At 40.4% G+C, this 26,761-nt stretch overlaps 1 protein-coding gene across 1 annotated transcript in view; it reads right to left on the minus strand.

The window, feature by feature from the left end:
• MYO15A (myosin XVA) overlaps positions 1-26,761 on the minus strand; it is a 628,913-nt gene that overhangs the window by 225,698 nt on the left and 376,454 nt on the right. The window contains 2 exon segments of the mRNA XM_053694925.1: positions 8,871-9,024; positions 11,107-11,182. Coding sequence (XP_053550900.1) covers positions 8,871-9,024; positions 11,107-11,182 — 230 coding nt within the window.

The raw sequence follows: 26,761 nt of genomic DNA on the forward strand, positions 1-26,761 counted from the left end.
GGGTGGTACCGCTGTACTGCAAAAAATGGCCGTGTACACGGGCTTTAGGACTAGTATTATATATTTAAACACCTAACCCTACTCAAATAATTTAAATCTACACTAAAAAATTAAGTTACCAAAAACTAACAACTAATTTACACAAAAAAATAAACACTAAGTTACAAAAAATAAAAAAGAAATTATCAAAGCTTTAAACTAATTACACCTAATCTAAGGGCCCTATGAAAATAAAAAAGCCCCCCCCCCCCCAAATAAAAAAACCCCTAACCTACACTAAACTACAAATAGCCCTTAAAAGGGCCTTTTGCGAGGCATTGCCCTAAAGTAATCAGCTCTTTTACCTGTAAAAAAAAAACATAATTTATGTAAGAACTTACCTGATAAATTCATTTCTTTCATATTAACAAGAGTCCATGAGCTAGTGACGTATGGGATATACATTCCTACCAGGAGGGGCAAAGTTTCCCAAACCTTAAAATGCCTATAAATACACCCCTCACCACACCCACAAATCAGTTTAACGAATAGCCAAGAAGTGGGGTGATAAGAAAAAAAGTGCGAAGCATATAAAATAAGGAATTGGAATAATTGTGCTTTATACAAAAAAATCATAACCACCACAAAAAAGGGTGGGCCTCATGGACTCTTGTTAATATGAAAGAAATGAATTTATCAGGTAAGTTCTTACATAAATTATGTTTTCTTTCATGTAATTAACAAGAGTCCATGAGCTAGTGACGTATGGGATAATGACTACCCAAGATGTGGATCTTTCCACACAAGAGTCACTAGAGAGGGAGGGATAAAATAAAGACAGCCAATTCCTGCTGAAAATAATCCACACCCAAAATAAAGTTTAACAAAAAACATAAGCAGAAGATTCAAACTGAAACCGCTGCCTGAAGAACTTTTCTACCAAAAACTGCTTCAGAAGAAGAAAATACATCAAAATGGTAGAATTTAGTAAAAGTATGCAAAGAGGACCAAGTTGCTGCTTTGCAGATCTGGTCAACTGAAGCTTCATTCCTAAACGCCCAGGAAGTAGAAACTGACCTAGTAGAATGAGCTGTAATTCTTTGAGGCGGAATTTTACCCGACTCAACATAGGCAAGATGAATTAAAGATTTCAACCAAGATGCCAAAGAAATGGCAGAAGCTTTCTGGCCTTTCCTAGAACCGGAAAAGATAACAAATAGACTAGAAGTCTTACGAAAAGATTTCGTAGCTTCAACATAATATTTCAAAGCTCTAACAACATCCAAAGAATGCAATGATTTCTCCTTAGAATTCTTAGGATTAGGACATAATGAAGGAACCACAATTTCTCTACTAATGTTGTTGGAATTCACAACTTTAGGTAAAAATTCAAAAGAAGTTCGCAACACCGCCTTATCCTGATGAAAAATCAGAAAAGGAGACTCACACGAAAGAGCAGATAATTCAGAAACTCTTCTAGCAGAAGAGATGGCCAAAAGGAACAAAACTTTCCAAGAAAGAAATTTAATGTCCAATGAATGCATAGGTTCAAACGGAGGAGCTTGAAGAGCTCCCAAAACCAAATTCAAACTCCATGGAGGAGAAATTGACTTAATGACAGGTTTTATACGAACCAAAGCTTGTACAAAACAATGAATATCAGGAAGAATAGCAATCTTTCTGTGAAAAAGAACAGAAAGAGCGGAGATTTGTCCTTTCAAAGAACTCGCGGACAAACCCTTATCTAAACCATCCTGAAGAAACTGTAAAATTCTCGGTATTCTAAAAGAATGCCAAGAAAAATGATGAGAAAGACACCAAGAAATATAAGTCTTCCAGACTCTATAATATATCTCTCGAGATACAGATTTACGAGCCTGTAACATAGTATTAATCACGGAGTCAGAGAAACCTCTATGACCAAGAATCAAGCGTTCAATCTCCATACCTTTAAATTTAAGGATTTCAGATCCGGATGGAAAAAAGGACCTTGAGACAGAAGGTCTGGTCTTAACGGAAGAGTCCATGGTTGGCAAGATGCCATCCGGACAAGATCCGCATACCAAAACCTGTGAGGCCATGCCGGAGCTATTAGCAGAACAAACGAGCATTCCCTCAGAATCTTGGAGATTACTCTTGGAAGAAGAACTAGAGGCGGAAAGATATAGGCAGGATGATACTTCCAAGGAAGTGATAATGCATCCACTGCCTCCGCCTGAGGATCCCGGGATCTGGACAGATACCTGGGAAGTTTCTTGTTTAGATGAGAGGCCATCAGATCTATCTCTGGGAGCCCCCACATTTGAACAATCTGAAGAAATACCTCTGGGTGAAGACACCATTCGCCCGGATGCAACGTTTGGCGACTGAGATAATCCGCTTCCCAATTGTCTACACCTGGGATATGAACCGCAGAGATTAGACAGGAGCTGGATTCCGCCCAAACCAAAATTCGAGATACTTCTTTCATAGCCAGAGGACTGTGAGTCCCTCCTTGATGATTGATGTATGCCACAGTTGTGACATTGTCTGTCTGAAAACAAATGAACGATTCTCTCTTCAGAAGAGGCCAAAACTGAAGAGCTCTGAAAACTGCACGGAGTTCCAAGATATTGATCGGTAATCTCACCTCCTGAGATTCCCAAACTCCTTGTGCCGTCAGAGATCCCCACACAGCTCCCCAACCTGTGAGACTTGCATCTGTTGAAATTACAGTCCAGGTCGGAAGAACAAAAGAAGCCCCCTGAATTAAACGATGGTGATCTGTCCACCACGTTAGAGAGTGCCGAACAATCGGTTTTAAAGATATTAATTGATATATCTTCGTGTAATCCCTGCACCATTGGTTCAGCATACAGAGCTGAAGAGGTCGCATGTGAAAACGAGCAAAGGGGATCGCGTCCGATGCAGCAGTCATAAGACCTAGAATTTCCATGCATAAGGCTACCGAAGGGAATGATTGAGACTGAAGGTTTCGACAGGCTGTAATCAATTTTAGACGTCTCTTGTCTGTTAAAGACAAAGTCATGGACACTGAATCTATCTGGAAACCCAGAAAGGTTACCCTTGTTTGAGGAATCAAAGAACTCTTTGGTAAATTGATCCTCCAACCATGATCTTGAAGAAACAACACAAGTCGATTCGTATGAGACTCTGCTAAATGTAAAGACGGAGCAAGTACCAAGATATCGTCCAAATAAGGAAATACCACAATACCCTGTTCTCTGATTACAGACAGAAGGGCACCGAGAATCTTTGTGAAAATTCTTGGAGCTGTAGCAAGGCCAAACGGTAGAGCCACAAATTGGTAATGCTTGTCTAGAAAAGAGAATCTCAGGAACTGATAATGATCTGGATGAATCGGAATATGCAGATATGCATCCTGTAAATCTATTGTGGACATATAATTCCCTTGCTGAACAAAAGGCAATATAGTCCTTACAGTTACCATCTTGAACGTTGGTATCCTTACATAACGATCCAATAATTTTAGATCCAGAACTGGTCTGAAGGAATTCTCCTTCTTTGGTACAATGAAGAGATTTGAATAAAACCCCATCCCCTGTTCCGGAACTGGAACTGGCATAATTACTCCAGCCAACTCTAGATCTGAAACACAATTCAGAAATGCTTGAGCTTTCACTGGATTTACTGGGACATGGGAAAGAAAAAATCTCTTTGCAGGAGGTCTCATCTTGAAACCAATTCTGTACCCTTCTGAAACAATGTTCTGAATCCAAAGATTGTGAACAGAATTGATCCAAATTTCTTTGAAAAAACGTAACCTGCCCCCTACCAGCTGAACTGGAATGAGGGCCGTACCTTCATGTGAACTTAGAAGCAGGCTTTGCCTTTCTAGCAGGCTTGGATTTATTCCAGACTGGAGATGGTTTCCAAACTGAAACTGCTCCTGAGGACGAAGGATCAGGCTTTTGTTCTTTGTTGAAACGAAAGGAACGAAAACGATTATTAGCCCTGTTTTTACCTTTAGACTTTTTATCCTGTGGTAAAAAAGTTCCTTTCCCACCAGTAACAGTTGAAATAATAGAATCCAACTGAGAACCAAATAATTTGTTTCCCTGGAAAGAAATGGAAAGTAGAGTTGATTTAGAAGCCATATCAGCATTCCAAGTCTTAAGCCATAAAGCTCTTCTGGCTAAGATAGCCAGAGACATAAATCTAACATCAACTCTAATAATATCAAAAATGGCATCACAGATGAAATTATTAGCATGCTGGAGAAGAATAATAATATCATGAGAATCACGATTTGATACTTGTTGCGCTAGAGTTTCCAACCAAAAAGTTGAAGCTGCAGCAACATCAGCCAATGATATAGCAGGTCTAAGAAGATTACCTGAACATAGATAAGCTTTTCTTAGAAAAGATTCAATTTTTCTATCTAAAGGGTCCTTAAACGAGGTACCATCTGATGTAGGAATGGTAGTACGTTTAGCAAGGGTAGAAATAGCCCCATCAACTTTAGGGATTTTGTCCCAAAATTCTAACCTGTCAGGCGGAACAGGATATAATTGCTTAAAACGTTTAGAAGGAGTAAATGAATTACCCAATCTATCCCATTCCTTAGCAATTACTGCAGAAATAGCATTAGGAACAGGAAAGACTTCTGGAATAACCGCAGGAGCTTTAAAAACCTTATCCAAACGTATAGAATTAGTATCAAGAGGACTAGAATCCTCTATTTCTAAAGCAATTAGTACTTCTTTAAGCAAAGAGCGAATAAATTCCATCTTAAATAAATATGAAGATTTATCAGCATCAATCTCTGAGACAGAATCCTCTGAACCAGAAGAGTCCAAAGAATCAGAATGATGGTGTTCATTTAAAAATTCATCTGTAGAGAGAGAAGATTTAAAAGATTTTTTACGTTTACTAGAAGGAGAAATAACAGACAAAGCCTTCTTTATGGATTCAGAAACAAAATCTCTTATGTTATCAGGAACATTCTGCACCTTAGATGTTGAGGGAACTGCAACAGGCAATGGTACATCACTAAAGGAAATATTATCTGCATTAACAAGTTTGTCATGACATTTAATACAAACAACAGCTGGAGGAATAGCTACCAAAAGTTTACAGCAGATACACTTAGCTTTGGTAGATCCAGCAGGCAGAGGTTTTCCTGTAGTATCTTCTGGCTCAGATGCAACGTGAGACATCTTGCAATATGTAAGAGAAAAAACAACATATAAAGCAAAATAGATCAAATTCCTTATAAGACAGTTTCAGGAATGGGAAAAAAATGCCAAACATCAAGCTTCTAGCAACCAGAAGCAAATGAAAAATGAGACTGAAATAATGTGGAGACAAAAGCGACGCCCATATTTTTTGGCGCCAAATAAGACGCCCACATTATTTGGCGCCTAAATGCTTTTGGCGCCAAAAATGACGCCACATCCGGAACGCCGACATTTTTGGCGCAAAATAACGTCAAAAATGACGCAACTTCCGGCGACACGTATGACGCCGGAAACGGAAAAGAATTTTTGCGCCAAAAAAGTCCGCGCCAAGAATGACGCAATAAAATGAAGCATTTTCAGCCCCCGCGAGCCTAACAGCCCACAGGGAAAAAAGTCAAATTTTTGAGGTAAGCAAAAAATATGATAATTAAAGCATAATCCCAAATATGAAACTGACTGTCTGGAAATAAGGAAAGTTGAACATTCTGAGTCAAGGCAAATAAATGTTTGAATACATATATTTAGAACTTTATAAATAAAGTGCCCAACCATAGCTTAGAGTGTCACAGAAAATAAGACTTACTTACCCCAGGACACTCATCTACATGTTTGTAGAAAGCCAAACCAGTACTGAAACGAGAATCAGTAGAGGAAATGGTAAATATAAGAGTATATCGTCGATCTGAAAAGGGAGGTAAGAGATGAATCTCTACGACCGATAACAGAGAACCTTATGAAATAGACCCCGTAGAAGGAGATCACTGCATTCAATAGGCAATACTCTCCTCACATCCCTCTGACATTCACTGCACGCTGAGAGGAAAACCGGGCTCCAACTTGCTGCGGAGCGCATATCAACGTAGAATCTAGCACAAACTTACTTCACCACCTCCCTTGGAGGCAAAGTTTGTAAAACTGATTTGTGGGTGTGGTGAGGGGTGTATTTATAGGCATTTTAAGGTTTGGGAAACTTTGCCCCTCCTGGTAGGAATGTATATCCCATACGTCACTAGCTCATGGACTCTTGTTAATTACATGAAAGAAATACAAATACCCCCCAACAGTAAAACCCACCACCCACACAACCAACCCCCAAATAAAAAGCTAACTAAAAAAACCTAAGCTCCCCATTGCCCTGAAAAGGGCATTTGGATGGGCATTGCCCTTAAAAGGGCATTTAGCTCTATTGCAGCCCAAGTCCTAATCTAAAACTAAAACCCACCCAATAAACCCTTAAAAAATCCTAACACTAACCCCAGAAGATTTACTTACAGTTTTGAAGATCCGACATCCATCCTCCAAGAAGCCGGGAGAAGTCCTCAACGAAGCAGCCGAAGTCTTCATCCAAGCCCGCAGAAGTCTTCATCCAGACGGCATCTTCTATCTTTATCCATCCGGCGCGGAGCGGCTCCATCTTCAAGACATCCGTCGCAGAGCATCCTCTTCTTTCCGACGAATGAATGTTCCTTTAAATGACATCATCTAAAATGACGTCCCTTAGATTCCGATTGGCTGATAGAATTCTATCAGCCAATCGGAATTAAGGTTGAAAAAATCCTATTGGCTGTTGCAATCAGCCAATAGGATTGAGCTTTCCTCCTATTGGCTGATCCAATCAGCCAATAGAATGCGAGCTCAATCCTATTGGCTGATTGGATCAGCCAATAGGATGAAAGCTCAATCCTATTGGCTGATTGCAACAGCCAATAGGATTTTTTCAACCTTAATTCCGATTGGCTGATAGAATTCTATCAGCCAAGCGGAATCTAAGAGGCGCCATCTTGGATGATGTCATTTAAAGGAACCTTCATTCGTTGGTAGTCGTCGGAAAGAAGAGGATGCTCCGCGTCGGATGTCTTGAAGATGGAGCCGCTCCGCGCCGGATGGATGAAGATAGAAGATGCCGTCTGGATGAAGACTTCTGCGGGCTTGGATGAAGACTTCAGCCGCTTTGTTGAGGACGTCTTCCGGCTTCTTGAAGGATGGATGTCGGATCTTCAAAACTGTAAGTAAATCTTCTGGGGTTAGTGTTAGGATTTTTTAAGGGTTTATTGGGTGGGTTTTAGTTTTAGATTAGGATTTGGGCTGCAATAGAGCTAAATGCCCTTTTAAGGGCAATGCCCATCCAAATGCCCTTTTCAGGGCAATGGGGAGCTTAAGTTTTTTTAGTTAGCTTTTTATTTGGGGGGTTGGTTGTGTGGGTGGTGGGTTTTACTGTTGCGGGGTATTTGTATTTTTTTTTACAGGTAAAAGAGCTGATTACTTTGGGGCAATGCCCCACAAAAGGCCCTTTTAAGGGCTATTTGTAGTTTATTGTAGGCTAGGTTTTTTTTATTTTGGGGGGACTTTTTTATTTTCATAGGGCCCTTATATTAGGTGTAATTAGTTTAATTTGGTAATTTGATAATTTATTTTTTATTTTTTGTAACTTAGTGTTTATTGTTTTGTGTAACTTAGTGTTTGTTATTTTTTGTAACTTAGTTATTAGTTTTTGGTAACTTAGTAATTTTTTGGTGTAGATTTAAATTGAGTAGGGTTAGGTTTTTAAATATATAATATAGTTATTTTAATTTGTAGTTTTATGTAATTTTAGTATAAAAGTTAGGTTAGATTAATTATTAATTTAAGATAGTTTAATGTAATTTTATTATAATAGGGTAGGTTAATTATTAGTTTAATAAAGTTTAATGTAATTTTATTATAATTGTTAGGGTAAGTTAATTATTAGTTTAATATAGTTTAATGTAATTTTATTATAATAGTTAGAATAGGTTAATTATTAGTTTAATATAGTTTAATTTAAATCTAAAGGTAAGTTTAAATTTATTATAAGATATGGATGAGTTAATATTTAATATAAAGTTAGCGGGTTGTTAGGTTTAGGGGTTAATAGGTTAATTCAGTTTATGGCGATGTGGGGGGCTTGCGGTTTAGGGGTTAATACATTTATTTAGTTGCGGTGGGCTCCGGGAGCGGCAGGATAGGGGTAATAACTTTATGTAGGTGGCGGCGGTGTAGGGGGTGGCAGATTAGGGGTTAATAAGTATAATGTAGGTGGCGGTGGGCTCCGGGAGTGGAGGAATAGGGGTTAATAAGTTTATTAGAGTGGCGGTGGGCTCCGGGAGCGGCGGTTTAGGGGTTAATAACTTCATTTAGTTGCAGCGGGGTCCGGGAGCGGCGGTATAGGGGTTAAACAGTTTAGTATAGTATGGGTGTTTAGTGACAGTATACAAATAAAGCTGTGAAAAAGCCGAAGAGCAGCGAGATCGATGACTGTTAGTTAACAACAGTCCGCTGCTCATAGCCCCATACTTGGTGCGTGGCTTTTTGACAGCTTTTTTGGTAACTATGGAGAACGTATTCAGGTCCGCGGCCGCGATGTTAGGCAAGCGCATTGGTGCCGGCGAATACAGCACAGTTGACGGCTTGATAAGTAGGCCTCTATATATGTATTGGGTGTGTAAAAAATGGTTAGGTTAAATATTTCCACCAACAACTTTTAATATCTGACCATGGATTATTGTTTGCACAAGGCCAATCACAAAATAAAGAGTGACACATTATCAATTGTGCACAATCTGACCCTTGGTTTGTTTGCAAGTCTTCTTTAACCAGATATCAACAACTAAATATGATGCCATTAACTAATTAGTTTAGACAAGACCAACAGTGGACCTCTTTCCTTCTCACCTTACAACAGGTACTGGCACTGGTGTCCTAGATGCAGATGGCTGCTTGTACTGATTAATAATGTCCTTGATATTATGAGATGGGGATGTGAAGTGCTCTGAATTTATCTTGGTGTGATGGACCAAATCTTCAGGCCGGGGGTGAGCAGAAGTTCCTGGATCAAAACAAATTATATACAAGAGGAATTGCCTCCTGCTATTGGACCAATAATACTCACATAGATCAACTACAGGAATAAACATTTATAGTACTGTTTATTACTAAAACTATATAATACTAATTATTAATAAATAACCATGTTTTTCATTAGTATCAGCTAAATTTATTGTTACCGTTTCTATTGTTAGTATCATAGCCTGATCATACTCACAGCGAAGAATACTAACTTTGGCTTATCACCTGTCATCTTTAAATTGTTTATCATGAAATAACATAGTTAAAGGGACATAGTACTCATTTGCTAAATCACTTTAAACTGATGCAGTATAACTGTAAAAAGCTGACAGGAAAATATCACCTGAACATCTCTATGTAAAAAAGGAAGATATTTTACCTCACATTTTCCTCAGCTCACCAGAGTAAGGGCTGTGTAAAAAGTTATACTCAGCTGCTGCCCAGCTGCAGGTAAAAAAAAAATAAAAAATGAGGAAATGAACTGCAGCCAATCAGCATCAACAGTGCTGAGGTCATGAACTCTTTTACTGTGATCTCATGAGATTTGACTTAACTATCATGAGATTTCATAGTAAACTTCTTTAAACTGAATAGGGAAATAACATGAGTGTGCATGAGGCTCACTCCCTTGCCTGTCCCGAGACAGACATACCGATTTGCTGCTTAGAAGTCCTTTACAATGGGGTGTGAATACTTAGGACATTTTGAGGTAAAATATCTCTCTTTTTTACATAGAGATGTTCAGGTGACATTTTCTAGTCAGCTTTTTACAGCTATGCTGCATCACTTTTAAGTGTTTCAACATTTGGGTAGGAGAGGTAAATGTTATTTATTTTTTTTCCAACCAGAAAGCCGCTATGATTTCACATGAGATAACAAAAATCATTTTCATGCATAGTAAAAAAAACAAATGTATTACTTATTTTAAGGAACAGTCAACGTTAGGTATTACTTCTATTAAAGCGATCCTCAGAGTGAATAGGCTATAAAACATATTTTAAAGTGTACAAAATTGTCATACATTTATTTACAAATGTTCCTCACTTTTTTGAACCGGCCACCCCATTAGCTGCTGCTTTTTAAATTATTTTTCCACACAGGACGGTTCCTCCAATCGGAAAGGGGAGCACTCATTTCAATCTTTGATCCTTAATCGTGCTCATGGAAACAGACTGAGCTACACTTGTGCACAGAATTTTCATTCTACAAGTCAGGACACTGCAATGTAAACAGTGAATTGCTATGGCATATACATAGCTATACACTGTTTACACTCCAGTGTGGTTGCCTTCTGTTAATTTTGTTGCTCCTAACTAGAATTAAAAAAAATGCAGTCAGGAGTGGAGACTGGGGGCACCAGAATAAAACATTATTATAAGGTACTTTTAAGCAAAAATTGAAACACCTCATGCCTGATGAGGATTAGATTAAGGAAAGTCTGTTTCATTGTTGTAATAAAAAAAACACTAAGCAGTGGCTTATACTTAACAGAAATCATTGCAATATATATTTGAAATTGTAGAAGTATTTAACCTTTCATTTCTTTTTCTTTTTACTTTTTGTGTGCAAGGTTCATTACTTCTTGTCACAGCCCCACACGGGGCTGTGGTCTCTACAGAAAGGCAAAAGGAGGAGCTTCCCCTTTGTAGTGGTTGCTAGGAGACACTTGCACTAGCTCCAGTCAGTAAAGGACTTTTGCTGAAACAATCATGTGACACTATAACTTCAGCTTCATAAAGGTAGTCCCTTATTTTTAATGCTCATTTTGCAAGAAAGCAAGCAAGTTGTTTGCTGTTTTAACACAATCTGTATTTTTTATGTTTACTATGATGGAACACTATTATAGAGCACTGTTTCATATTCCTTTAACATTTTCTGTCTCTTCAAAATAGTATTAAAATATCACACATCATTATACTGTAGTGTATATTATTCAGCATCTAAGCACTAAAAATGTAGATATTTACACTATGATTTGCAATGCTCTCTATGTTTATATTACTTATAGAGTAAAAGTCCATATGTCTCTCTATAGGCAGAAGTAAAGAGCAGTAAAACGTACCAGGTTTTTGTTTATGGGAGCTTTCTCTGGAAGGAGATACTTGCGCTTGGTGGGGTGGTCCATTCATAGCGTTCCTCTATAGAAAAAAATAGATCTGTAAGCAGCTGAATACAAATTTTCCACCCACTGGTATACTAAAGCACCCCCCATTCAGCTTATATTTTACTACACATTGAGAACTTAAAGGGACACTAAACGCAATTTTTTTCTTTAATGATTCAGATAGAGCAAGCAATTTTTAGCAAATTTCTAATTTACTCCGATTATCAATTTTTCTTCGTTCTCTTGCTATCTTTATTTAAAAAGCAGGAATGTGATGCATAGGAGCCGGCCCATTTTTGGTTGAGAACCTAGGTTATGCTTGCTTATTGGTGGGTAAATTTCAGCCCCCAATAAGCAAGCGCTATACATGGTGCTGAACCTAAAATGGGCTGGCTGCTAAGATTTACATTCATGATTTTCAAATAAAGATAGCAAGAGCACGAAGAAAAATTAATAATAGGAGTAAATTAGAAAGTTGCTTAAAATTAAATGCTCTATCTGAATCACGAAAGACAATTTTTGGGTTCAGTGTCCCTTTATTATCAAAAGTGAGTGTCGTAGGACAGGGGCATGTGATGATTCATGTAAAAAAAAGATAATTCAAATGAGGGGTCTCATTTCCCTTTAACTAAAGCAGAGGGGGAGACTGCGGTTTTTAATAGCGCATCTACACCCCATAGAAAGTCTACATGTTGTGCAGTGGGGAAGGTCATCAGTTATTACTTGGCTAACACAATATTATTATTATTTTTTTATTATTATTATTTTATTTCTTGTTTCTTTATTTTTCCAAAAAAAAAAAAAAAAGAGAAAAGGCATTACAACAAATACAGTGCAATTACAGAAAAAGAATAGGGTCATAGCTATTAGAATCACAAAACAAAAGGTTCCAGCCCAAGTCTGTAGGAAAGTGTTCAAGATATAATAGTTCCAAATGCGTCCGATTCGGGAAGGAAGTGAGTCTCTTTATGACCTATTCCAAGGTAGTATTGGTTTTCAAGCAGTAAGCAACAAGAAAACAATATTACAAAATTACAAAACTACAAAACTTTCAGGGATTTACAATACGAACATCTCATAGAAAACCATATTATGACATTGTATGGTTAAGATTAACCAGATAAGTGTCTTAAAACCAAGAAATACTGTTCCCATAAGAGCATCATATCTTGGAAGAAATCCATTCGGCCTACTCTAAAATAATAATATCTCTCTAGAATCAGAGTGTTATTTACTAATTCTATCCATTGGGTAATAGTAGGCAGCAGAGGGCCTTTCCAAAATTTAGGTATGAGCCGCTTGGCCGCATTTATCAAAATCTGATAAAGTTGTCTCCTAATTTTACACGGAATTTTGGATAATACATTAAATAAAATTGTTTCTGGGGAAATTTCAAATTGGACATTTATAATATGACATGCTAGAGAGTGGATTTGGGCCCAAAAGGCCCTCACCCTCACACTCCCACCAGATATGGTACATAGTACCCACCTGACCACATCCTCTCCAACATCTGTCATTGGCACTTTTAAACATGTATTTTAGCCTGCTGGGGGTCAGGTACCATCTAGTAGTGATTTTTAAATTAGTCTCCAAGCCTGCTGCAGAATGAGCCGACTGAGCTGTGGCCTTAAACCATGACGACCACTGTTTGGCGGAGAAACAGGAATGCATTTCCCTCTCCCATTTAAGGGTGTAATTTGGCAGCCCGGGATAATAAGATTTAAGAAGGCACCGATACATTAAAGAAATAACTTTTTTTGGGTGTTGTACTGATGTGCAAAGAGACTCAAACATTGTCAATTTTCTCATCATATCCTTGTTAACCCCTTAATGACCACAGCACTTTTCCATTTTCTGTCCGTTTGGGACCAAGGCTATTTTTACATTTTTGCGGTGTTTGTGTTTAGCTGTAATTTTCTTCTTACTCATTTACTGTACCCACACATATTATATACCGTTTTTCTCGCCATTAAATGGACTTTCTAAAGATACCATTATTTTCATCATATCTTATAATTTACTATAAAAAAAAATGATAAAATATGAGGAAAAATGGAAAAAAACACACTTTTTCTAACTTTGACCCCCAAAATCTGTTACATATCTAAAACCACCAAAAAACGCCCATGCTAAATAGTTTCTAAATTTTGTCCTGAGTTTAGAAATACCCAATGTTTACACGTTCTTTGCTTTTTTTGCAAGTTATAGGGCCATAAATACAAGTAGCACTTTGCTATTTCCAAACCATTTTTTTTCCAAATTAGCGCTAGTTACATTAGAACACTGATATCTTTCAGGAATCCCTGAATATCCCTTGACATGTATATATTTTTTTTTAGTAGACATCCTAAAGTATTGATCTAGGCCAATTTTGGTATATTTCATACCACCATTTCACCGCCAAATGCGATCAAATACAAAAAATCGTTCACTTTTTCACAAATTTTTTCACAAACTTTCGATTTCTCACTGAAATTATTTACAAACAACTTGTGCAATTATGGCATAAATGGTTGTAAATTTTTCTCTGGGATCCCCTTTGTTCAGAAATAGCAGACATATATGGCTTTGGCGTTGCTTTTTGGTAATTAGAAGGCCGCTAAATGCCACTGCGCACCACAAGTGTATCATGCCCAGCAGTTAAGGGGTTAATTAGGGAGCTTTTAGGGAGCTTGTAGGGTTAATTTTAGCTTTAGTGTAGTGTAGTAGACAACCCCAAGTATTGATCTAGGCACATTTTGGTATATTTCATGCCACCATTTCACCGCCAAATGCGATCAAATTACAAAAAACGTAAAATTTTTCACAATTTTAGGTTTCTCACTGAAATCATTTACAAACAGCTTGTGCAATTATGGCACAAATGGTTGTAAATGCTTGTCTGGGATCCCCTTTGTTCAGAAATAGCAGACATATATGACTTTGGCGTTGCTTTCTGGTAATTAGAAGGCCACTAAATCCTGTTGCGCCTCACACGTGTATTATGGCTAGCAGTGAAAGGGTTAATTAGGGAGTTTGTAGTGAGCTTGCAGGGTTAATTTTAGCTTTAATGTAGAGATCAGCCTCCCATCTGACACATCCCACCCCCTGATCCCTCCCAAACAGCTCCCTTCCCTCCCCCACCCCACAATTGTCCCCGCCATCTTAAGTACTGGCAGAAAATCTGCCAGTACTAAAATAAAAGGGTTTTAAAAAAAAATGAATTTTTTTTTTAGCATATTTACATATGCTACTGTGTAGGATCCCCCCCTTAGCCCCCAACCTCCCTGATCCCCCCCAAAACCGCTCTCTAACCCTCCCCTCTGCCTTATTGGGGGCCATCTTGGGTACTGGCAGCTGTCTGCCAGTACCCAGTTTACAATAAAAAGTGCTTTTTTTTTGTTTTTTTTTTTTTTTCTGTAGTGTAGCTTTCCCCCCCCACCCCCCCACAGACAAACCCCCACCACCTTGCTGATTGTTTTATTTTGCCATTTTTTTATATTTTTTATTTCCACATTTTCTGCAGTGTAGCGGTTCCCACCCTCTCCCTCCCCGTGCACGCGCCCGCCCCCACCCTCCCGTGCACGCGCGCGCCCCCAGCCACCCCCGCCCACCCCCGCCCACGATCCCGCCCCCCTTCACATCAACAGGGCCATCGATGGCCGCCACCCGCCTCCCGGTCCGGCTCCCACCCACCAACGCAGGGAGCCACCGATCTCCGGTGCAGAGAGGGCCACAGAGTGGCTCTCTCTGCACCGGATGGCTTACAAAGGTTATTGCAGGATGCCTCCATATCGAGGCATCACTGCAATAACCGGAAAGCATCTGGAAGCGAGCAGGATCGCTTCCAGCTGCTTTCCACACTGAGGACGTGCAGGGTACGTTCTCAGGCGTTAACTGCCTTTTTTCTGAGGACGTACCCTGCACGCCCTCAGTCGTTAAGGGGTTAAACTTATGCGTGGCCAAGAAGTGTCTCACCTGATGGTAGTATAGCCAAGAGTTAAATGGATGTAAATCTCTCTCTAACAATGTGTCTCTCGAGACTATTTGCCCCTGCAACAGTAATAAATATATAGGCAAATATTCTGTTAGTAACCGTTCTGAGGTTTCATTAATTAATGCCTTTTTCAGAATGACAGGGAACTCTCTATTGGGATGTAGAATTGTCAGTGGTGAGTATGGTGTAGTAATTAAACGAAATTTGTTTCTCATTAATAACCAGTCGGACAATGTTTCTTTTAAAATTGGGAAAATCTCTAGTGGCTCCCCTGGTGTTTTTTGTGGGGCCCAGCAGATGCTACCCAAATGAGGAGTGTCAACCAATTGCGCCTCCAAGTGGACACAGCTCTTATATGTGTTCCCCCCCTGCCTACACCAGTCTATTACACGGTTTAATGATGAAGCTTGTTTGTATAGAAAAAGATTGGGGACACCCAACCCTCCTTCCTCTCTGTGTGTGTACATTGTGCTTTTCGCTATCCTAGGCGGCCTACGACACCATATGTACGTATCCATGATAGACTGTAATTTACCTATGTAGCCTCTGGTGCCAGACAGTGGGAGGGCTTGTATAATGTATAAAGCCTTTGGTAAAAGGGTCATCTTGGCCGCCGCTATTCTGCCTAGCCAGGAGATATTTTTTGGGAGCCATGAGGAGGTCAAACTGGTAAATTCCTCAACTAGTCTTCCATAGTTTAGTTTACGGAGGTCGTCCAAGTTTAACGCTAAGAATACCCCTAGATATTTTAGAGCATGAGTTTGAATTCTATATGGGTGTGTTTGGTTCAGTCTCAAAATATCATTAGCTGATAAGTTTATTGGGAGTATTTCTGACTTATTATTATTAATTAAAAAGTTGGAGACCTCGCCAAAGGCTTTTAATTCTTGTTGTACTACTGGCAAAGATAGGTCAGGTGCCGACAGTGTCATCAAGACATCGTCAGCAAACATTGCCATCTTATAGGTTTCTCCTTTAACTGTGATGCCATGTATTTCAGGATTAATGCAAATTTTTTCTGCCAGGGGTTCTAAGGACAGGACAAATAATAACGGGGACAAAGGACAGCCCTGGCGGGATCCATTTCGGATTTCAAAATGCTCTGAAAGTGTTCCGTTCACTATAATCTGGGCGGTGGGGTTAGAATATAGGGCTAAAATTTTATTTATAAATTTGTTAGGAAAACCAAATTTTAGGAGGGTTGTCTGAAGATAGGTCCAATCTAACCTATCGAATGCTTTTTCAGCGTCCGTAGATAAAAGCACTGATGGGGTTTTTGAATGTTTTACATGTTCTATCAGGTGGAGGACTTTATTGGCTAACACAATATTTTTAATTACTTGAGGAACCACAGAAGCTAAGTCTTCAGTCTCCTGGTGATAGTTAACTAGGGACCCCACCACCCCCCTTCTCAGCATTTTCTGTAGTGTAGCTCCCCATCCCTCACTCTACCTTCATTTTTTTTCTGCAATGTAGGGCCCCTACCACTTCCTTGGTTACAGAGTAACAAAAACATTAACCCCAAGTATACAGACAGACTATCGTGTATAATCAAAGTCCAATCCTCCTACTTCCACACAGATTAGATGTTCAATAAATAGTGAGATAAAGTATACCACTATCATAGTGTCATTGGTGTGTGTATACTAAAATAAAACTGCATGCAAAGAGCTATAACTCCGGATTGCAAATCATGTCTGCAAGCCTAGTCAGCCAGTCAACAAATAACATGCAAAGCAGGGACAATTTTTAGAATATGGCTCTTTCGTTTGCAAGCGGTTAAATTCTGTCTCTTTATGTGTTGTATAATCACTATGTTGAAGTGTGCGGTTCACAAAAAAAACAAAAAAAAACAGTGTGCAAAATGAAGTACATTAGATAAAGCAATATGTTGCGAGCCCTTGCCAGCAAAATCCACTTAGGTGCCCTCACATGTATATTCATTGGGTTATCAATTACAAGGGCCAATCAGATATTCATATATTGCATTGGTGTTTTGATATTGTTAATTCAAAGTCTCATAAAATCCTCCCAGTGCCGGTATCAGTTTGCTGCCTTCACTAGGATAGATCATCAGGTTGCAATCACAAGTGGCAACCAGATAACTCAGTAACTACTACCAGTGATGGGTCCATTGTTGAAATACAATTTTGAACTCACTGCTAATTATTAATGAAATGTTATAACACAACTGAGATTGGTTATAGAATGAAATGTTCACTCTCAGCATAGAGTTTGAATACACAGGGGGTTTCATAAGATCTCTACAACTAGGAATAATAGAGCATCTCAGTGGGTGTCACCCTGGCCTTTCAATATCATCACACTGCAACTACTCAGTGAGAGAGAAGGTGAAATCCCCAAAATAACTTGGATGTGCCTCCACCCTCCTCATTAAGACACTCCGGAGAGAGCCATTGATAATGACTCACACCAGAGCATCCTAGTCCCTTAAAAGATGTATCAGGCTTATAGAAAACAATGCCAGTCTATGGACATGTTTAGGCCCTTTGGGTGCGAAGTTCCAAACCAGTAGATACACCGGGCTTCCAGTTGAAGTTTTATTTTTGTCTCCCCCTCCTCAGGGGAGGTACATTGTCAATTTGGATGAACTGCATATCAGCAACAGTATGGCCCGCATCTGCAAAAGTCTAGCGACCGGTAGTTCACTTGTTTTGTCCTTGATTGCTGCCCTTATGGCTACCCTCTGGTTAGCCATCCCTGTTCTGGAATTGTCAGAGGTTTTTCCCACATAAAAGGAACCGCGACAGCAGCTCAACAGATAGATTACAAAGTATGTGGTGCAGTTAATATAATGTCTGATGACAAATTTTTTGTTTGTGTAAGGATGCTGAAATTGGTTGCATTGGATGAAACCATTACATGTTGTGCAGCCAGTACAACAAAAGCATGGTCTTGAGGTCTTGAGCCAATGTTCCTTCTTGTAGCAATGGGTGGGATCTGTCAACATCAGCATATCTCTTAAATGTCTGCCTCTTCTATAGCCAACTTGATGGGATCACAATTATTAAAAGATAAACTCATATCTCATTGGAGGATTTCCCATTTCTCACGTAGAGTAGAGGATATCCCTACTTTGTATGTATTGAACCTTGTTGTAAAGGTCATTCTTTTCACCTTCGATGTATCATCACTTTGCTTGAGTAATTGGTTTCTTGTGTCTCATCCATAAATTCCATCATCACATTCTTAATCAGGAGTGGATGGTAACCTCGTTGAAGGAAAAAAGGAAATTATAGGCGCTAAAGGACAGTACCCAGCTTAACTCGTGAATTCCCCTCCAAGAATACAATGTGGCAAAAGCAATGTGAAAAAGTGAAGTTAAGCGCTCAAAGCACGGGTATATCTAAGTGATGTGTATTGAAACAAAGGGAACAGTGTCCAGTCTGTAATCAACGAGAAATTAATATATTCATCAAAATACTAATATATAATAATATATAGGAAGGAATATATATGCATCAGAACAGAGACAGAGGCGTAAATATAGTTCAAATGGAAAATTCCAAAAGGCAATTTATTATACTAGTAAAACAGAGGTGTCTAGATTTCTAAAATGATACAATGTAAAACAAAGGGACGTCTCCCTTAATAAATGTATAGATACATATAAAATAAGCATAAAAGAACGATAAGAAAAAGTACTTGCGCTTTAGCGAAAAGTGTACTGATGTCCCAAGATATTAACTTGCCAAGTGGCAAGAAAGTAACTGTTCAGTTGCAGGCTTGAATTGCCTGTATTTTGTGGTTGACGTTACTGGTTGAAAGAAAACAGAATTTATGTTTACCTGATAAATTACTTTCTCCAACGGTGTGTCCGGTCCACGGCGTCATCCTTACTTGTGGGATATTCTCTTCCCCAACAGGAAATGGCAAAGAGCCCAGCAAAGCTGGTCACATGATCCCTCCTAGGCTCCGCCTACCCCAGTCATTCGACCGACGTTAAGGAGGAATATTTGCATAGGAGAAACCATATGGTACCGTGGTGACTGTAGTTAAAGAAAATAAATTATCAGACCTGATTAAAAAAACCAGGGCGGGCCGTGGACCGGACACACCGTTGGAGAAAGTAATTTATCAGGTAAACATAAATTCTGTTTTCTCCAACATAGGTGTGTCCGGTCCACGGCGTCATCCTTACTTGTGGGAACCAATACCAAAGCTTTAGGACACGGATGAAGGGAGGGAGCAAATCAGGTCACCTAAATGGAAGGCACCACGGCTTGCAAAACCTTTCTCCCAAAAATAGCCTCAGAAGAAGCAAAAGTATCAAACTTGTAAAATTTGGTAAAAGTGTGCAGTGAAGACCAAGTCGCTGCCCTACATATCTGATCAACAGAAGCCTCGTTCTTGAAGGCCCATGTGGAAGCCACAGCCCTAGTGGAATGAGCTGTGATTCTTTCGGGAGGCTGCCGTCCGGCAGTCTCGTAAGCCAATCTGATGATGCTTTTAATCCAAAAAGAGAGAGAGGTAGAAGTTGCTTTTTGACCTCTCCTTTTACCGGAATAAACAACAAACAAGGAAGATGTTTGTCTAAAATCCTTTGTAGCATCTAAATAGAATTTTAGAGCGCGAACAACATCCAAATTGTGCAACAAACGTTCCTTCTTTGAAACTGGTTTCGGACACAGAGAAGGTACGATAATCTCCTGGTTAATGTTTTTGTTAGAAACAACTTTTGGAAGAAAACCAGGTTTAGTACGTAAAACCACCTTATCTGCATGGAACACCAGATAAGGAGGAGAACACTGCAGAGCAGATAATTCTGAAACTCTTCTAGCAGAAGAAATTGCAACTAAAAACAAAACTTTCCAAGATAATAACTTAATATCAACGGAATGCAAGGGTTCAAACGGAACCCCCTGAAGAACTGAAAGAACTAAATTGAGACTCCAAGGAGGAGTCAAAGGTTTGTAAACAGGCTTAATTCTAACCAGAGCCTGAACAAAGGCTTGAACATCTGGCACAGCGGCCAGCTTTTTGTGAAGTAACACAGACAAGGCAGAAATCTGTCCCTTCAGGGAACTTGCAGATAATCCTTTTTCCAATCCTTCTTGAAGGAAGGATAGAATCCTAGGAATCTTAACCTTGTCCCAAGGGAATCCTTTAGATTCACACCAACAGATATATTTTTTCCAAATTTTGTGGTAAATCTTTCTAGTTACAGGCTTTCTGGCCTGAACAAGAGTATCGATAACAGAATCTGAGAACCCTCGCTTCGATAAGATCAAGCGTTCAATCTCCAAGCAGTCAGCTGGAGTGAAACCAGATTCGGATGTTCGAACGGACCCTGAACAAGAAGGTCTCGTCTCAAAGGTAGCTTCCAAGGTGGAGCCGATGACATATTCACCAGATCTGCATACCAAGTCCTGCGTGGCCACGCAGGAGCTATCAAGATCACCGACGCCCTCTCCTGATTGATCCTGGCTACCAGCCTGGGGATGAGAGGAAACGGCGGGAACACATAAGCTAGTTTGAAGGTCCAAGGTGCTACTAGTGCATCCACTAGAGCCGCCTTGGGATCCCTGGATCTGGACCCGTAGCAAGGAACTTTGAAGTTCTGACGAGAGGCCATCAGATCCATGTCTGGAATGCCCCACAGCTGAGTGACTTGGGCAAAGATTTCCGGATGGAGTTCCCACTCCCCCGGATGCAATGTCTGACGACTCAGAAAATCCGCTTCCCAATTTTCCACTCCTGGGATGTGGATAGCAGACAGGTGGCAGGAGTGAGACTCCGCCCATAGAATGATTTTGGTCACTTCTTCCATCGCCAGGGAACTCCTTGTTCCCCCCTGATGGTTGATGTACGCAACAGTTGTCATGTTGTCTGATTGAAACCGTATGAACTTGGCCCTCGCTAGCTGAGGCCAAGCCTTGAGAGCATTGAATATCGCTCTCAGTTCCAGAATATTTATCGGTAGAAGAGATTCTTCCCGAGACCAAAGACCCTGAGCTTTCAGGGATCCCCAGACCGCGCCCCAGCCCATCAGACTGGCGTCGGTCGTGACAATGACCCACTCTGGTCTGCGGAATGTCATCCCTCGTGACAGGTTGTCCAGGGACAGCCACCAACGGAGTGAGTCTCTGGTCCTCTGATTTACTTGTATCTTCGGAGACAAGTCTGTATAGTCCCCATTCCACTGACTGAGCATGCACAGTTGTAATGGTCTTAGATGAATGCGTGCAAAAGGAACTATGTCCATTGCCGCTACCATCAACCCGATCACTTCCATGCACTGAGCTATGGAAGGAAGAGGAACGGAATGAAGTATCCGACAAGAGTCTAGAAGTTTCGTTTTTCTGGCCTCTGTCAGAAAAATCCTCATTTCTAAGGAGTCTATTATTGTTCCCAAGAAGGGAACCCTTGTTGACGGAGATAGAGAACTCTTTTCCACGTTCACTTTCCATCCGTGAGATCTGAGAAAGGCCAGGACAATGTCCGTGTGAGCCTTTGCTTGAGGAAGGGACGACGCTTGAATCAGAATGTCGTCCAAGTAAGGTACTACAGCAATGCCCCTTGGTCTTAGCACAGCTAGAAGGGACCCTAGTACCTTTGTGAAAATCCTTGGAGCAGTGGCTAATCCGAAAGGAAGCGCCACGAACTGGTAATGTTTGTCCAGGAATGCGAACCTCAGGAACCGATGATGTTCCTTGTGGATAGGAATATGTAGATACGCATCCTTTAAATCCACCGTGGTCATGAATTGACCTTCCTGGATGGAAGGAAGAATAGTTCGAATGGTTTCCATCTTGAACGATGGAACCTTGAGAAACTTGTTTAAGATCTTGAGATCTAAGATTGGTCTGAACGTTCCCTCTTTTTTGGGAACTATAAACAGATTGGAGTAGAACCCCATCCCTTGTTCTCTTAATGGAACAGGATGAATCACTCCCATTTTTAACAGGTCTTCTACACAATGTAAGAATGCCTGTCTTTTTATGTGGTCTGAAGACAACTGAGACCTGTGGAACCTCCCCCTTGGGGGAAGTCCCTTGAATTCCAGAAGATAACCTTGGGAGACTATTTCTAGCGCCCAAGGATCCAGAACATCTCTTGCCCAAGCCTGAGCGAAGAGAGAGAGTCTGCCCCCCACCAGATCCGGTCCCGGATCGGGGGCCAACATTTCATGCTGTCTTGGTAGCAGTGGCAGGTTTCTTGGCCTGCTTTCCCTTGTGCCAGCCTTGCATTGGTCTCCAAGCTGGCTTGGCTTGAGAAGTATTACCCTCTTGCTTAGAGGACGTAGCACTTTGGGCTGGTCCGTTTCTACGAAAGGGACGAAAATTAGGTTTATTTTTTGCCTTGAAAGGCCGATCCTGAGGAAGGGCGTGGCCCTTACCCCCAGTGATATCAGAGATAATCTCTTTCAAGTCAGGGCCAAACAGCGTTTTCCCCTTGAAAGGAATGTTAAGTAGCTTGTTCTTGGAAGACGCATCAGCCGACCAAGATTTCAACCAAAGCGCTCTGCGCGCCACAATAGCAAACCCAGAATTCTTAGCCGCTAACCTAGCCAATTGCAAAGTGGCGTCTAGGGTGAAAGAATTAGCCAATTTGAGAGCATTGATTCTGTCCATAATCTCCTCATAAGGAGGAGAATCACTATCGACCGCCTTTATCAGCTCATCGAACCAGAAACATGCGGCTGTAGCGACAGGGACAATGCATGAAATTGGTTGTAGAAGGTAACCCTGCTGAACAAACATCTTTTTAAGCAAACCTTCTAATTTTTTATCCATAGGATCTTTGAAAGCACAACTATCCTCTATGGGTATAGTGGTGCGTTTGTTTAAAGTGGAAACCGCTCCCTCGACCTTGGGGACTGTCTGCCATAAGTCCTTTCTGGGGTCGACCATAGGAAACAATTTTTTAAATATGGGGGGAGGGACGAAAGTAATACCGGGCCTTTCCCATTCTTTATTAACAATGTCCGCCACCCGCTTGGGTATAGGAAAAGCTTCTGGGAGCCCCGGCACCTCTAGGAACTTGTCCATTTTACATAGTTTCTCTGGGATGACCAACTTGTCACAATCATCCAGAGTGGATAATACCTCCTTAAGCAGAATGCGGAGATGTTCCAACTTAAATTTAAATGCAATCACATCAGGTTCAGCTAGTTGAGAAATGTTCCCTGAATCAGTAATTTCTCCCTCAGACAAAACCTCCCTGGCCCCATCAGACTGGGTTAGGGGCCCTTCAGAAATATTATTATCAGCGTCGTCATGCTCTTCAGTATCTAAAACAGAGCAGTCGCGCTTACGCTGATAAGTGTTCATTTTGGCTAAAATGTTTTTGACAGAATTATCCATTACAGCCGTTAATTGTTGCATAGTAAGGAGTATTGGCGCGCTAGATGTACTAGGGGCCTCCTGAGTGGGCAAGACTCGTGTAGACGAAGGAGGGAATGATGCAGTACCATGCTTACTCCCCTCACTTGAGGAATCATCTTGGGCATCATTGTCATTGTCACATAAATCACATTTATTTAAATGAATAGGAATTCTGGCTTCCCCACATTCAGAACACAGTCTATCTGGTAGTTCAGACATGTTAAACAGGCATAAACTTGATAACAAAGTGCAAAAAACGTTTTAAAATAAAACCGTTACTGTCACTTTAAATTTTAAACTGAACACACTTTATTACTGCAAATGCGAAAAAACATGAAGGAATTGTTCAAAATTCACCAAATTTTCACCACAGTGTCTTAAAGCCTTAAAAGTATTGCACACCAAATTTTGAAGCTTTAACCCTTAAAATAACGGAACCGGAGCCGTTTTGAACTTTAACCCCTTTACAGTCCCTGGTATCTGCTTTGCTGAGACCCAACCAAGCCCCAAGGGGAATACGATACCAAATGACGCCTTCAGAAAGTCTTTTCTAAGTATCAGAGCTCCTCTCACATGCGACTGCATGCCATGCCTCTCAAAAACAAGTGCGCAACACCGGCGCGAAAATGAGGCTCTGCCTATGCTTTGGGAAAGCCCCTAAAGAATAAGGTGTCTAAAACAGTGCCTGCCGATATTATTATATCAAAATACCCAGATAAAATGATTCCTCAAGGCTAAATATGTGTTAATAATCAATCGATTTAGCCCAGAAAAAGTCTACAGTCTTAATAAGCCCTTTTTGAAGCCCTTATTTACGATCGTAATAAACATGGCTTACCGGATCCCATAGGGAAAATGACAGCTTCCAGCATTACATCGTCTTGTTAGAATGTGTCATACCTCAAGCAGCAAGAGACTGCTCACTGTTCCCCCAACTGAAGTTAATTGCTCTCAACAGTCCTGTGTGGAACAGCCATGGATTTTAGTGACGGTTGCTAAAATCATTTTCCTCATACAAACAGAAATCTTCATCTCTTTTCTGTTTCTGAGTAAATAGTACATACCAGCACTATTTCAAAATAACAAACTCTTGATTGAATAATAAAAACTACAGTTAAACACTAAAAAACTCTAAGCCATCTCCGTGGAGATGTTGCCTGTACAACGGCAAAGAGAATGACTGGGGTAGGCGGAGCCTAGGAGGGATCATGTGACCAGCTTTGCTGGGCTCTTTGCCATTTCCTGTTGGGGAAGAGAATATCCCACAAGTAAGGATGACGCCGTGGACCGGACACACCTATGTTGGAGAAAAGAGCGCCTTTTTATGTAAAGGTGACGTGACGTCACGTTTTAAAATGGTAGGTGATGTTGCCGTGGCAACCCTTTTGTTCCTAAATCTGTAAGGAAATCCTGGGGGATTTGAAGATAATCTTTGCGCTCACGAAAGATGATAGCTTTGTTGTCGTGAGGAACGACTAGCAAGATCTTGAAATGTAGAAGTGGGTCTTTGCGGTCGCTAGTAGCGACTAGTTTATCCTTTGTTGAAGGACTTGGCGGTCGCAAACAGCGACTAGGAGAAACATATAGATCCTTCCAGTTGAAGATATGGTGGTCGTTAGTAACGACTAGAGGATCTTTAAGAAGTATAGGTTGGTCTTTGCGGTCGCTGGTAGCGACTGGGTTATCCTTTGTTGAAGAACTTGGCGGTCGCAAGTAGCGACTAAGGAATTCTTAGGTTTAGGATTAGGTGGTCGTTAGTAACGACTAGCGGATCTTAGGATATGTAAGATGGTCTTTGCGGTTGCTGGTAGCGACTGGGTTATCCTTTGTTGAGGAACTTGGCGGTCGCAAGGAGCGACTAAGAAATTCTTAGGAGACAGTCAGTTTTGTGGTCGCTAGTAGCGGCTAGGAGTCTCTTTGTAGCAAGGTTGGTGCCAAACGGCACAGCAGTTGGTGGAGTTAGTTGTCAGTTGGTGCCAGCATGCACATAGAAATTCAAATAGAAAGTCCTTTGAAGCATAAAATTGTTAACAAATAACAATAATGATGGATAAAATCAATAGCAGAAAGCACAGTGTCAGGTCAACGCGTTTCGCCCTTAGGCTTTATCAAGACATGATAAAGCCTAAGGGCGAAACGCGTTGACCTGACACTGTGCTTTCTGCTATTGATTTTATCCATCATTATTGTTATTTGTTAACAATTTTATGCTTCAAAGGACTTTCTATTTGAATTTCTATGTGCATGCTGGCACCAACTGACAACTAACTCCACCAACTGCTGTGCCGTTTGGCACCAACCTTGCTACAAAGAGACTCCTAGTCGCTACTAGCGACCACAAAACTGACTGTCTCCTAAGAATTTCTTAGTCGCTCCTTGCGACCGCCAAGTTCCTCAACAAAGGATAACCCAGTCGCTACCAGCGACCGCAAAGACCATCTTACATATCCTAAGATCCGCTAGTCGTTACTAACGACCACCTAATCCTAAACCTAAGAATTCCTTAGTCGCTACTTGCGACCGCCAAGTTCTTCAACAAAGGATAACCCAGTCGCTACCAGCGACCGCAAAGACCAACCTATACTTCTTAAAGATCCTCTAGTCGTTACTAACGACCACCATATCTTCAACTGGAAGGATCTATATGTTTCTCCTAGTCGCTGTTTGCGACCGCCAAGTCCTTCAACAAAGGATAAACTAGTCGCTACTAGCGACCGCAAAGACCCACTTCTACATTTCAAGATCTTGCTAGTCGTTCCTCACGACAACAAAGCTATCATCTTTCGTGAGCGCAAAGATTATCTTCAAATCCCCCAGGATTTCCTTACAGATTTAGGAACAGGGGTTGCCACGGCAACATCACCTACCATTTTAAAACGTGACGTCACGTCACCTTTACATAAAAAGGCGCTCTTTTCTTTCAACCAGTAACGTCAACCACAAAATACAGGCAATTCAAGCCTGCAACTGAACAGTTACTTTCTTGCCACTTGGCAAGTTAATATCTTGGGACATCAGTACACTTTTCGCTAAAGCGCAAGTACTTTTTCTTATCGTTCTTTTATGCTTATTTTATATGTATCTATACATTTATTAAGGGAGACGTCCCTTTGTTTTACATTGTATCATTTTAGAAATCTAGACACCTCTGTTTTACTAGTATAATAAATTGCCTTTTGGAATTTTCCATTTGAACTATATTTACGCCTCTGTCTCTGTTCTGATGCATATATATTCCTTCCTATATATTATTATATATTAGTATTTTGATGAATATATTAATTTC

This window comes from Bombina bombina, chromosome 11 (assembly GCF_027579735.1).
Source record: "Bombina bombina isolate aBomBom1 chromosome 11, aBomBom1.pri, whole genome shotgun sequence".
Classification (NCBI taxonomy): Eukaryota; Metazoa; Chordata; class Amphibia; order Anura; family Bombinatoridae; genus Bombina; species Bombina bombina.